The sequence below is a fragment of the Bubalus kerabau genome, chromosome 17 (genome assembly GCF_029407905.1).
Source record: "Bubalus kerabau isolate K-KA32 ecotype Philippines breed swamp buffalo chromosome 17, PCC_UOA_SB_1v2, whole genome shotgun sequence".
Taxonomy (NCBI): Eukaryota; Metazoa; Chordata; class Mammalia; order Artiodactyla; family Bovidae; genus Bubalus; species Bubalus kerabau.
The window spans coordinates 66,161,941-66,176,971 of NC_073640.1; the positions used below are offsets into that span (position 1 = coordinate 66,161,941).

General features: G+C 42.6%; 1 protein-coding gene across 1 annotated transcript; it reads left to right on the forward strand.

Annotated features, from left to right (window-relative positions):
* Window positions 1-5,024: 5,024 nt before the first annotated feature.
* Window positions 5,025-12,975, forward strand: LOC129631661 (cationic amino acid transporter 3-like). The gene is given in 12 exon segments (XM_055552815.1): window positions 5,025-5,394; window positions 6,003-6,161; window positions 10,244-10,430; window positions 10,621-10,733; window positions 10,889-11,111; window positions 11,279-11,418; window positions 11,513-11,615; window positions 11,797-11,993; window positions 12,192-12,358; window positions 12,606-12,714; window positions 12,870-12,931; window positions 12,934-12,975. Coding segments are annotated over 12 exon segments (1,872 nt in total).
* Window positions 12,976-15,031: the final 2,056 nt, after the last annotated feature.

Genomic DNA, 15,031 nt, shown 5'->3' on the forward strand with positions numbered 1-15,031 from the left:
CTTTGTAGCACCTAAAACAGTGTCTGGAATACAAGAAGTGCTCAGGCATATTTCATGAGCTGCATAACAAAAGAATCACACATACATGTAATAATTTACATGACCCAAGATGGGGAACTTTTTCTTTACCAAAAATTATTAAAGGGAGACAACAGTATTTGATTGGGAAAAATAATATTGTTAAACTACTTGGAGTGGAAAATTAGATTTTAAAGCCATGTCTATGATTGGGCTTCCCTGGTGGCTCAACAGTAAAGAATCTGCCTGTCAATGCAAGAAATGTGGGTTTGACCACTGGTTGGGAAAATCTCCTGGAGGGGGAAATGGCAACCCACTCCAATATTATTGTCTGGAGAATCCCATGGACAGTGGAGCCTGATGGGCTACAGTCCATGGGGTCATGAAAGAATCAGACAAGACTTGGCCACTAAGTAAAGGCAGTCTATGACTGAAGCACCTGCAGTGATAAGCCCATACAATGCAGCTACAGAGTGCACGACAGCTAGAGAGCAGCCCCACTCACTGCAGCTGGAGAAAGACAGTGCACAGCAACAAAGTCCTAGTGCAACCGAAAACAAATCAATTAATTACTGGGAGGGAGGAGGGTTGTGAGCTGGGTTTCCTACTTTTACACTCTTTCTACTTCAGTGTCCTTGCTGATCAATGAATTCAACGTCCAGGAAAATAATCAAGAAACACAAGAGAAATGGGAAAGTTTTATTTGACCCAAACGGAGGGCTATAGCTTGGGGGCACCCTCTCAGATAGCTCTGGGGAACTGCTCCATTGAACCACAATCTTATACCTCATCCAAACGAAGCACATACATCAACATGACAGGGTGTATTCCTTAAAGTTTCAAAAGAAACAGACTTAGTACATAGACAGTGAGACAGCAGGACCCTGGTGTCTGGGAAGGGAACATTATCTTCCAGGGAGTGTTAACATGGATGCAAGGAGAAGGGTTATTCGTTCTCATCTTCAAAACAGATGTTTTTTACCTCAAGGTTAAAGATGTGCTGTGAGAGTTGGATAGACTGTCTTAGTTCATACAGTGCAGCCTGAACCATGGATACACCAAAATAACTTCCCCATTCGTCAATATGGGAACATCTTCTCCATCACAAGATATAAAAGTGTTAGAATCTTATGATGCAGAAATTCTACCTTTGAGGCTATACCCAGAAGAATTGAAAGCACACTCTGGAAGAGATATTTCTACATCATTGTTCATAGCAGGATTTTTCACAATAATAAAACATGAAAGCAACCCAAGTACCCACTGATCAAAGAATCACTAAGTCCCTGTGGTATTTGCATATACTAAAGTATTATTCAGCATTAAAAAGGAGAAGAATATAACCCATGCTACAAATAGAGGAATCTAGTACACATTCTACTAAGCAAAATAAGCCTGACAGGAAGGGATAAATAAAGTTTGATTCCACTGAAATGAGACACCTGGAGTGCTCAGATTTGGAGAAAGTAGAACAATGAAAGGAGAAAGGCAGGATTGTTGTTGAATGGGTACAGAGTTGATATGTTGCAAGGCGAAAAAAGTTCTGGAGTTTGGTTGCAAAAAATGCAAACGTATTTAATTCTACTGAAATGGACACTTGAAAGTGAAGGTGAAGTCACTCAGTTATGTCCAACTCTTTGTAATCCCATGGACTGTAGCCTACCAGGCTCCTCTGTCCAGGCAAGAGTACTAGAGTGGGTTGCCATTTTCTTCTAAGGGGATTTTCCTAGATATCGAACTTGGGTCTCCCGCATTGTAGTCAGACATTTTACCCAATGACCACCAGGGAAGTCCTCTTGGACACTTAAAGATGGTTAAAATGGTCAATTTCATGTTATGAGTAATAAAATAAAATTTAAAAAAAAAAAAAAACCTCTCAGAATCACTCCCTGAGAGTAACCACAGGAGGGTCAAGGCTGATAGCTACATGGCAGAGGCTACCTGCACACCCAGCCTCATCTCCACCCTAACAATGCAGGGGCAAGGGCCATCTTATGTGCTCAGGACTTCCCACTTTGGTCCTTGGAGATGTCTCAGCTCCAGTCCTGCATGACTTAACCTCAGCCTCTTTGCCTGATCCAGTAAGTCTTGGGTCACCATCTTCTGTAGGAGAGTTGGTGCTGAGTTCACATACTCCCAAAGAGACCTCTGCGATCCCAGAGGTGGTAAGCCTGGCTCCAGCCTGAGGGTATAGAGACCTATTTTCATGATGAAAACAAGAGCAGGGAGTTGTCAGGTTTATGTGGGAATTGATGATGCAGGGGGTTGGATCAGACTGTGGAGATTCTAAGACTCATTTTTTTTTTTTTTTGACTGGTGCTCAAACAACATAAAAGATTCCCCTGGAACAGGGTTTATGCTGTGAGGACCACTGATGTCAGTCTCCTGTGTCGTGTTGACCCTCTGACTCTGCAGGTTCCTCCTCTGTGGATGCCCCAGTGACTGTAAGGATCTTGAGCATCCGTGGATTTTGGTGTCCTCAGAGGAGGGCTGTCTGGTGATTTATATTGAGTCACCATTGGTTTGTTAACCCAGCAACTCTGTGAAGTTGGCTCTATTTCTTCTTATTGGCAGTAATTTTAAAATATGGTGGTAAATTACATATAGCTTAAAATTTGCCATCTTAACCATTTTTAACTATACAGTTCAGTGATGTTAGGTATATATTGTCGTGCAACCAATCTCAATAACTCTTTTCACATCTTTTTTCTCCTCTTTTCTAAGAAGAAAACTAAAACTGCATCTCTATTAACAATAAACACTTTCACCCTTCATTTGAGTCCCTGGCAAACCACCATTCTACTTTGTCTCTAAGAAGTTGACTCCTCTCAGTACTTCATGGACATGGAATCATAGCATGTTTTTTTGTGACTGGATTATGACACTGACCATAATGTCCTCAGTGTTCCTCCACACTATAGCATGCATCAGAATTTCCTGTCTCTTTTAGAGAACAGACTTGTGGACACATTAGGGGAGGGAGAAGGTGGGATGAATTGAGAGAGTAGCATTGAAACATATATACTACCATATGTAAAAGAGATCACCAGTAAGAATTTGCTGTGTGATGCAGGGAGCTCAACTCAGTGCTCTGTGACAACCTAGAAGGGTGGGATGGAGTAGGGGGATGAGAGGGAGTGTCAGGAGGGAGGGGGCATATGCATATCTATGGCTGATTCACGTTGATGTATGGCAGAAAGCAACACAACAGTGCAAAGCAATCACCCTCCAATTAAAAATAAATTTTAAAATATATATTTGAAAAAAAGAATCCCCTTTCTGTTCAAGGCTGAATAATATTCCACTGCATGTATAGACCACATTGTGTTAATCCATTCCTTCATGGATGGACATCTGGGTTGCTTCCAACTTTCAGCTATTGTGAATAATGCTGCTAAGGAACACAGGTCTACAAATATGTCTTTGAATCCTATTTTCAATTCTTTGGGGGTATACACCCAACGTGGCATGACTGGATCATGTGGAAAATGTATTTTTCATTTTTGAGGAAGCACCATACTGCATCCATAGCTGCTGCCCCATTTTACATTCCTACTCACAGTGCAGAATGTTCAGCAGTAACATTTGAGCAAGAACAAAACAGTCCAGAGAAGTATATGACTTGTTCTAGAGTGCCACAGCGTTTGTAGAACCAAGATTCTATCTGTAGTTTCCTGGCTCTTTGAATGCTTGCTCTTAATCAAAAATGTTAACTTTGGAATATCAGGGGTGGAAGCCCCCCTCACAATAACTGGTGGTCGCTGGGTCAGCCTAGTATGGCAAAGCAGTGTTGTGAGGAGACATTTGATGCCCCAAAGCACCAGGAAACACAGTCCTGTCATCTCTGATTCAGAATGAATGTTAGTCCCCACTCCCTCCAGGCAGTTGGGAGGCCACTGTAGTTTGATGCTTTGACTGAGCTGGGCTAGAGTTTGTGCCTCCCCTCAAATGTCATCTCATTCCTCCCCAGAGTAGAGTTCCTATTCCATGCCACTCTGCAAACAATGAAACAGAATGTGTCCAGGTTTCAGGATCCTTGGTGAAGAAAAGTGCAGAGTCTGAGCACTCTTCTCAGCAAGCCCCTAAAAGAGCCAATTCACCTGTATCAAAAAGAGAAAGGAATAATGATGATAATTTGCCCTGTTTTGCAGGGGAAAGGAGAACAAAGAATGAAATGTAGTTTCATAAAAATCAGACAAGCAGGGCTTGTTGATTTCAATTCAAAAATCAGCATTCTTATCCATCCAACTTATACCAATTAAGCACCTATGGTGTGCCAGCCTCTGTGTTCGAAGCTTTTGCTTCTGTAGGGGCAGAAGACTTGGCTTTCTAGATTCTTCAGCTGGGCTAACAATTCAGTTGACATAAGACAGTTTAACACAGTTAGTTTAATATGTACAGGAGCCCCATAAAAATTTCTGAGGCTCAAAGACTGTCAGACAGTTGAGGCTTATATGACCACCTGAGTTAAGGAGAAAGGGGTGGGGATCTGGGCCTTCAAATGGGAGGAAGACCATGCACAGCAGGATGAGAAGAGCAAGTGCCTGGCGAACAAATGTATGCCCACTCCAGGCAGGTAAGTCTTTCTGAGATTAAAAGTTCTCTGTGGTAATAGCTCTCTTCCTGGCATAGGTCTCCGAATCTGAATTATTTTGAACAGTTAAGGGAGAGGTAAAGAGCTTCTCCTGAGTCTAATGGGTCTTAATTAACTTTAGCTCAAAACAATTTACTGGTCAAAGGGGCACATTTGAGGAGACATAATCCACTCCGTCTCACTTCTCAAGCAAACTTTCCAGTAAATTTGAGACAAATTAGAAGTCTTCTCTATGATTGCAGAAACCAAATCTCAGAGATGGAGAGCTTGCCCAGTGTGTCCTTTACCACCTGCTCCTCATCACTTCCTTACTCCATAGAACTGGACCCCAGTGCCAAGGGCGGATGGGCATTCTTAATGGCTTTATGTCTTCTTTTCTCAGCAGACTGTAGCCTCCTCAACTATGTCTAGGATGTTGAGCCAATTTGTTCACCAGTTTGGGCAGAAGCTCATCCGCAAGCAGCTGCTGGAACCCATAGATGAGTCTGAGAGACCTGTGGCTCATCTGAACACCCTAAACCTGGTGATCCTGGATGTGGGCAGGATGCTGAGAGCTGGCGTGTACATTCTGGCTGGTGCAATGGCCAAGTACATAGCTGGACCAGCAACCATCATCTCGTTCTTGGTGGCTGCCCTGTTTTCTATGTTATCTGGGTTCTGCTATGCTGAATTTGGGGCCTGGGTACCACGCTCTGGTTCTGCGTATCTCTACAGCTATGTCACGATGGGTCAACTCTATGCCTTCGTCATTGGCTGGAATGGAATACTTCCATTAGTCATGGGTGAGACAATGGGCCAGCAAATGGTGTGGGGCTTAAGACTGGGAAACCATGTTGGAGGATTGGATTCTCAGTCATTCATGAGACTTTATTCTTGACCTTGTGCAGGGAGGTTGATAATAGTGTCAGGAAGACCCCACAACTGCATTCAACTCGATTCTATCCTGTGTCCTTAAATGATGGACCATGAACCCAGAAGGAAAGGGAACTGTAGGGAGTGGGTGAGAGGGAGGTGTGTCCCACAGGCTCATCCCCTCACCATAGTGAAGTCTTTGCTCAGTTGTTGCCTTCCTGGGATTTTCCTTTACCACTTAATTTCAAATTTCATGCCTTATCCCAGCCCTCCCAGTCCCACTTATGTGTTTTCTTTTCTTGTATAACATTGATCTGCTCCTAACATATTAAAACACCTGACATTTTGGTGAATCAATTGGGTCTACTCTCCCCAACCCATGAAAAGAAATCTTTGATATTTTGTAGCAGGTATTTATATATATATGGTATTTGTGTATACATAGGCTTCTTGTATATAAAGATATTTTATCTGTGTTTTTAGATCCTATGGCACATCAATTTTTGTTTGGCAATGAACGCTCCTTCTGCCTCTGCAGGCACTGCCGGCTTGGCCAGGGCATCAAGTTACATCTTTGACAGCCTGATTGGGAATCACATCTCTCAGGCATTACAGGAAACTTTCTCTCTGCACCTGCCTTACTCCCTGGCCACATATGCAGACTTTTTTGCCCTGGGCCTGGTACTGCTGATGACAGGTGAGACAGGGATCAACAATAGGGTGGGAAGAGCAGGGTGTGGAGTGGGAGCTGGTATAGGAAAGTCTTGACATGGCAGACTGGTGGGGGATTAGAAATAGAAAGAAAGGTTTAGAGACAGAAGATAAGACAAACCATTGTGTTCCACCCTTAGCATTATTGACAGTTTGAGCTTATCATTCCTTGGTGTGCAGTGGCTGTCTGTGAATTTTAGGTTTTTATTTTTTAATCATTTTTAAGTGTTGAGTATCATCTTTGACCTTTGCTCACTACATACCAGTGACATCCACCGCCCCAAACTGTGGCAATCAGGGCGTCTCCAGACAGTGCCAATCCCTTGGGCATTGGGGAATTTTGTCTCTTGGGGAACAAAATTACCCCCCAGCTGAGAATCATTTACTTAGACCAACAAATCTTCCTATGTACTGAGGCTAAAGGTTTTTTTTTTTAATTAAGAAAGTTCACATTCACTTTTTTTTCACATAGCATAAAATTAACCACTTTATTATTTTTCCCAGCTTCAGTGAGGTATAATTGACAAACAACATTGTGTAAGATTAAGATGTACAACATCTTGCTTTGTTAGACTTGTATTCTGAGAAGATTGCCACAATAATTAACTATCTCAAAGTGTACAATCATTTAGTACATCTGTAATGCTGGGCAACCATCACTTCCATCTAGTTCCAAACACGTTCATCACCACAAAAGGAAACCCTGTTCCCACTGAGCACTGTCTGTTTGTCCACCACCACCAACTGCCAGCCCTGGGCAACTATTTCTCTGCTTCCTGTTGTTGTTCAGTCACTAAGTCATAGCCAACTCTTTGCAACCCCATGGATTACAGCATGCCAGGCCCCTCTGTCCTCCACTATCTTCTAGAGTTTGCTCAAATTTATTTCCATTGAGTCAGTGATACTATCCAACCACATCATTCTCTGTCACCTTCTTCTCCTGCCTTCAATCTTACCCAGCCTCAGAACCTTTTCCAATGAGTCAGCTCTGCCCATCAGGTGGCCAAAGTGTTGGAGCTTCAGCATCAGTCCTTCCAATGAATATTCAGGGATGATTTCCTTTAGGATTGATTTGTTTGATCCCCTTTCTGCCCAATGGAATCTCAAGAGTCATTTCCATCACAACTCAAAAGCATCTATTCTTCAGTGCTCGGTCTTCCTTATGGTCCAACTCTCACATCCATACATGACTATTGGAAAAACTATACCTTTGAGTACACAGACCTTTGTCAGCAAAGTGATGTCTCTGCTTTTTAATATGCTATCTAGGTTTGTCATAGCTTTCCTTCCAAGGAGCAAGGGTCTTTTAATTTCATGGCTGCAATCACTGTCTGCAGTGATTTTGGAGCCAAAGAAAAGAAAATCTGTCACTACTTCCACTTTTTCCTCTTCTATTCACCAGGAAGTGATGGGACTAGATGCTATGATCTTAGCTTTTTGCATGTTGAGTTTTAAGCCAGCTTTTTCACTCTCCTCTTTCACTTTCATCAAGAGGCTCTTTAGTTGTTCTTCACTTTCTGCCATTAGGGTGGTATCATCTGCATATCTGAGATTGTTGATATTTCTTCTGGCAATCTTGATTCCAGCTTGTGCTTCGTCCAGCCCGGCATTTCACATGATGTACTCTGCATATAAGTTAAATAAGCAGGGTGACAATATACAGCCTTGACATACTCCTTTCCCAATTTGGAACCAGTCCATTGTTCCACCTCCAGATCTAACTGGTGCTTCTTGACCTGCATACACATTTCTCAGGATACAGGTAGAGTGATCTGGTATTCCCATCTCTTGAAGAATTTTCCACAGTTTGTTGCCATCGACACATTCAAAGGCTTTGGCATAATCAATAAAGCAAAAGTAGATGATTTGCTGGTATTCCCCTGCTTTCTCTATGATTCAACGAATGTTGGCAATTTGGTCTCTGGTTCACTTGCATTTTCTTAACTCAGCTGTATATCTGAAAGTTCTTGGTTCACATATTGCTGAAGCCTAACTTGAAGGATTTTGAGCATAATATTGCTAGCACTGAAATGAATGCAATTGTATGGTAGTTTGAACACTCTTTGGTATTGCCCTTCTTTGGGATTGGAATGAAAAACTGGTCTTTTCTAGTCCTGTAGCCACTGCCGAGTTTCCCAGATTTGCTGACATATTGAATTCAACACTTTCACAGCATCATCTTTTAGGATTTGAAATGGCTCTGCTGGAATTCCATCACCTTCACTAGCTTTGTTTGTAGTAATTCTTCCTAAGGGCTTCTTGCCTTCATACTCCAGGATGTCTGGTTCTAAGTGAATGATCATGCCATCATGGTTATCTGGGCCATTAAGACCCTTTTCATATAGTTCTGGGTATTCTTGCCACCTCTTCTTAATCTCTTCTGCTTCTGTTATGTCCTTACCATTTCTGTCCTTTATCATGCCCATCCTTTCATGAAGTGTCCCCTTAATATCTGCAATTTTCTTGAAGAGATCTCTAGTCTTTCCCATTCTATTGTTTTCCTCTATTTCTTTGCACTGTTCACTTGAGACGGCTTTCTTGTCTCTCCCTGCTATTCTCTGGGATTCTACATTCAGTTGGATATATCTTTCCCTTTCTCCTTTGCCTTTCATTTCTCATCTCCCTCAACTATTTGTAAAGATTCCTCAGACAACCATTATTTTAAATTAATTAATTTATTTTAATTGGATGCTAATTACAATATTGGGGTGGGTTTTGCCATACATTAACATGAATCAGCCACGGGTGTACATGTGTCTTCCCATCCTGAACCCCCCTCCCTTCTCCCTCCCCAGCCCATCCCTCATGGCTGTCTCAGTGCACCGACATTGAGTGCCCTGTTTCATGCATCAAACTTGCACTGGTCATCTATTTCACATATGGTAATATACATGTTCCAATGTTATCCTCTCAGATCATCCCACCCTCACCTTCTCCCACAGAATCCAAAAGTCTGTTCTTTACACCTGGGTCTCTTGCTGTCTTGCATAGAGGGTCTTTGTTACCATCTTTCTAAATTTCATATATATCTATTAGTATACTGTATTGGTGTTTTTCTTTCTGACTTACTTCACTCTGTATAATAGGTTCCACTTTTCATACCTCATTAGAACTGACTCAAATGTGTTCTTTTTAATAGCTGAGTAATATTCCACTGTGTATATGTACCACAATTTTCTTATCCTTTCATCTGCCAATGGACATCTAGGTTGCTTCCATGTCCTGGCTATTGTAAACAGTGCTGCGATGAACGTTGGGGTACATGTGTCTCTTTCAATTCTGGTTTCCTCAGTGTGTATGCCCAGCAGTGGGATTACTGGGTCATATGGCAGTTCTATTTCCAGTTTTTTAAGGAATCTCCACACTATTCTCCTTAGTGGCTGAACTAGTTTGCATTCCCACCAACAGTGTAAGAAGGTTCCCTTTTCTCCACACCTTCCCCAGCATTTATTGTTTGTAGACTTTTTGATCGCAGCCATTCTAACTGGTGTGACATGGTACCTCATTGTGGTTTTGATTTGCATTTCTCTAATAATGAGTGATGTTGAACATCTTTTCATGTGTTAGTTAGCCATCTGTATGTCAGACAACCTTTCTGCCTTCTTGCATTTCTTTTCCTTGGGGATGGTTTTGGTCATTACCTCCTGTACAATGTTAGGAACCTCTGTCCATAGTTCTTCAGGAAGTCTGCCTACCAGATCTAATCCCTTGAATATATTTGTCCCCTCTACTGTTTAATCAGAATGGATTTTATTTAGGTCATACCTGAATGGCCTTGTGGTTTTCCCTACTTTCTTCCATTTAAGCCTGAATTTTGCAACAAGAAGCTGATGATCTGAGCCATAGTCAGCTCCAGATCTTGCTTTTGCTGACTGTATAGAGCTTCTCTATCTTCAGCTACAAAGAATATAATCAATCTGATTTCAATCTGACCTTCTGGTGATGTCCATGTGAGGTGTTGTCTCTTGTGTGGTTGGAAAAGGGTGATTCTATGACCAGTGTGTCATGCTTTCTGTATCTATAAATGTATCAATAATTTGGGTGTTTCATATTACATCTTTCCCACAGGAATAGTGGCTCTGGGAGCTCGTGAGTCAATCCTGCTTACCAAAATATCCATTGGAATAAATATTTTGGTTCTCATTTTCATTATCATCACTGGCTTTGTTAAGGGAGATCTGCATAACTGGAAGCTCACAGAACAGGACTACAAACTGAACACATCTGGATCCAGAGACATCTATGGCTTAGGAGGGTAATATTGGCCTTAATATATGGGTGAAGGGCATGCAGAGCTGGTATGGTGTAGACTAAAGATATCTGAGCTGATGGATCCAAATGAAGCAATTCCTGGAGCCCAGGACTTGTGGTATGAAGGGAGAAGCTCAGTAGAGATGGCTGAACTCACCTCACCCACGTTTTTCTCTCTCCTTCTCTCACTGTAGCTTGGGCCTTCTGGGTTCTGGGGGTTTTGCACCTTTTGGATTTGAAGGGATTCTCCAGGGAGCAGCTACATGTTTCTACTATTATTTTGGTGTTGATGGCATTGCCACTAAAGGTAACATGGTCACTGTATGTCCCATCTGGGGTTTGGGAACAGACTGGCTGCCCCTGGCTTAGGGGAACTCTGCTTGTGGAGCGCAAAAAGGAAGAGGATTTTGTGATTTCACTCCAGTGTGTTTTCCTGACCCAACACTTCTTCCCTTCCTGCAGGGGTAGAAGCTCTAAACCCTCATCATTCCATCCCCTGGAGCATTGTGATCACTATCTTTATCTGCTTTTTGGCATATTCTGCTGTCTCAGCGGCATTCACCCTCGTTGTGCCCTACCACCAGATTCAGCCTCACGACCCTTTGCCACAAATCATCCTCCACAGTTGGTGGCTCCCCACCAGATACTTCGTGACTATTGGGACCCTCTGTAATTTTATATCCAGGTCAGTGTCATGGTTTTCTCCCTGTCTACTGTCGATGCTCAGATCTCCCAACCCTTAGAACTGATAGAGAAGACAGGGAGACACCTTACCCCAAGTCGACAAGAGAGCAGAAATTCCAGTCTGTCCTGCTTCTCCACATCCTTACATGTTTCCATCTTCTCTTCCAGAATCCATACTGCCATGTTCAGAATGCCTTCTTTGATCTACACGATGGCAGAGGACGGGCTCCTTTTCCGGGTACTTATGCGGATTCATGTCCACACAGGCACCCGTGTCATGGCCATCATGTCTGCTGGAAATCTTACAGGTTAAAAAAAGAAAGAAAGAAACCTAAGCCTTAACTTACATATTTTCCGCCGTTTCTCACTCCCTTCTTTACCTTATTTGTGCTCTCATTCTAGGGCTCATGGCGTTACTCTTCAGATTCACAGATCTTGTGGATCTCCTGGCAGTTGGGACCCTGCTCATTTACTCCCTGGTGGCATTTTCTGTTCTTGTCCTCAGGTGAGACACCACTACACTTCGGTAGGGAGTCTTGGAGATTAGTTGGGATGTAACAGTCTTCTGCCTTCAGCTATCTTCTAAAAGTCCTGCTCTGTTTAAGACAGGACACATGTGAAATAGGCTGTGTGATGTTGGATGAGTAGGGGCTGCTGTTAATATTGCCTTAAAACCTGTAATTCAGGTACCAGCCAGACCAGAATTTAAGAAAGAATGAGAACACAGAGGAGGAAATTGAGATGCCTGACCCTGATGAACATCCTTTGGACTCTGAACCTGAAGCAAGAAACTCAAACATTCTAAAGAGTCTGTGGTTCCCTATCAGCACCATCCCCACTAGGAAATCTGGCCAGATTGTCTACGGATGTGCCTCACTACTCGGTGAGCAGTGGGATTTCTCTTTGGTCATTTTCTGAAATTGACAGTATGGTGTTGGAGTGTGTATTTTGTCAACTGAGGAGTCTTGGTGATATGAGGGCCCTTGCTGAGGTGGGCAGCCTGGGGAAAGGTGTGACCCAAGGTCTTGACATCTTCAGCTTCTGAAGGTGAACCTGTTCTCCTCCACCTTGACCCCTGTAGTTCTCCTGATGATAATCTTGAGCCTGATCCTGGTCCAGTGGTCTAGTCAGGGGTTCTCTGGAGACTCCAAGTACACACCAGTGGCTGTGCTGCTGCTGCTGCTCATCATTGTGGTCACAGTCATCATCTGGAGGCAGCCCCAGAACCCCATTCCTCTTTATTTTAAGGTAAGTGACCTTATGTGCCCGAACTGTCCACCTGGAGTGAACATGCTTCATGGTCTAAACATCCAGGGAGTGAGGGGAACTGCTAAATCCAACGGACTCTTCCCTGATTCCCCCTCAGTACTTTACATATACAGTCTGCGTAGGCACTGAATACACAGTCTGAAGGCTGGTCTTCTTGCCCACTTGGGGTAGAGTCTCTCATTCAGGCATCTGGGGTGTGTTTAGGTATGAACTGACTGCCCCACAGGTCCCTGCTATGCCTGTCCTCCCACTGGTGAGCATCTTTGTGAACATTTACTTGATGATGCAGATAACTTCTGGGACCTGGGCCATATTTGGCATCTGGAATGTGATTGGTAAGTGGCTTTCTGGCATAAACAGACCTATTGAGTGGCTGATCCCAAACTGAGCTCCCCTAAACTTCTTGGCCACCATAATAGGAGGCCTATTGGACGTTTGTAACCAGGAAGAGTGCCTACTTATCCTTCTCATTTTCTCATTTCCTTACTAGGATTCCTCATATACTTTGGATACGGGATCCGACACAGCCTGCAGGAGAACGATGAGCAACAACCACCAGCTTCCACCTCCCAGACTCTTGACAAAAACACCCCTAGTCCTGAGTCATCTTAACCACAAGTCATAGATGCTGTGTAGAATCCCTATATACATAGGAGGTGTCTTCTGCTACATAAACACTTTCAGCCGCTATGGAGTGTGAAGGTGTATGCATCTACAGCCCTGTCTTTATTGCCAGTGGACAAAGTGACTTTAATGTTCTCTAATTTTTAAGTAAGCTTTTCAAAGCATGATGTACATACAGAAAAACACATGCTTCTTAAGTGTGCACCAAGACCAATTTTCAAAAAGAAAGTACAACAACATAACCAGCAGGAGAAAGAAAATGTTCACCTGGCACCTGAGAAACAACTCCTTGTTCCCATCTCCAGTGTGAGCACAGAGCTGGCCACTTGAGGAGGAAACATAGGTAATCATATATTGTGTAAGAGTTACACTGTAAATATTAGGTCATCAATAAGTTTGAAGTATAAGGTCAGTTTTCATTCCAATCCCAAGAAAGGTAATGCCAAAGAATGTTCAAACTACCAAACAACTGTGCTCATTTCATAGCTTAGTAAGATAATGCTCAAAATCATAAGCTAGACTTTGGCACTACATAAACTGACAACTTCCAGATACAAGCTGGGCTTAGAAAAGGTAGATGAACTAGAGATCAAATTGCCTACAATTGTTGAATCACAAAGAAAGCAAAGGAATTCCAGAAAAACATCAACTTCTGCTTCATTAACTATGCCAAGCCCTTTGACTGTGTGGACCACAACTAACTGTGGAATATCCTTAAAGAGATAGGAATACCAGACCATCTTACCTGTCTCCTGAGAAACCTGTATGCAGGTCAAGAAGCAACAGTTAGAATCAGACATGGAACGGTGGACTGGTTCAAAACTGGCAAGGGAGTATGATAAGGCTATATATTGTTCCCCTCTTATTTAAATTATGTGCAGAGTACATCATGCAAAATGCTGGGCTGGAAGAATCACAAGCTGGAATCAAGATTGCCAGGAGAAGTATCAACAACCTCAGATGATACCATCCTAATGACAGAAAGTGAAGAGGAAATAAAGAGCCTCTTGATGAAGGTGAAAGAGGAGAGCGAAAAGCCTGGCTTAACACTCAACATTTGAAAATACTAAGATCATAGCATCTGGTCCCATTACTTCCTGGCAAATAGAAGAGGAAAAAGTGGAAGCAGTGACAGATTTTCTTTCCTTTGGCTCCAAAATCACTGCCGACAATGACTGTAGCCATGAAATTAAAAAACACTTGATCCTTGAAAAGAAACCTATGACAAACCTAGATGGCATATTAAAAGCAGAGAGATTACTTTGCTGACAAAGGTCTGTCTAGTCAAAGCTATAGTTTTTCCAGTAGTCATGTATGGATGAGAGAGTTCGGCCATAAAGAAGGCTGAACACTGAAGAATTGATGCTTTTGAAAACTGTGGTACTGGGGAGGACTCTTAAGTGTCCCTTGTACTGCAAAGCAATCAAACCAGAAAACCCTAAAGGAAATCAACCCTAAATATTCATTGGAAGGATTGATGCTGAAGTTGAAGCTCCAATACTTTGGCCACATGATGTGCAAAGCTGATTCAATGGAAAAGACCCTGATTCTGGGAAAGACAAGGTAGGAGGAGAAGAGGGAACAGACAATGAGATGTTTAGATAGCATCACTGACTCAATGAACATCTCCAGGAGATTGTGGAGGATAGAGGAGCCTGGTGTGCTGCATTCCACGGGGTCACAAAGACTTGTACACAACTTAGCAACTGAGCAACCACAACATGACCCTGCAGGCATGCCTCTGAGATATTCCTGGTTTGATTCCAGACTACCATAGTGAAGAAAACTGGCAATAAAGAGAGTCACACAAATTTTTTGGTTTCCAGTGCACATAAATTTGTTTACACTACACTGTAGTCTATTCAGTATGTTATATATTCTGTCTAAAAAATGTACATACTTTAACTTAAAAGTATTTTATTGCTGAAAAATGCTAGCTGTCATCTGACAACCCAGAGTTGCTACAAAGCCTCAGTTTGCAAAAACTGCATCATCTGCAAAGCACAATAAAATGATATCTGCTTGTAC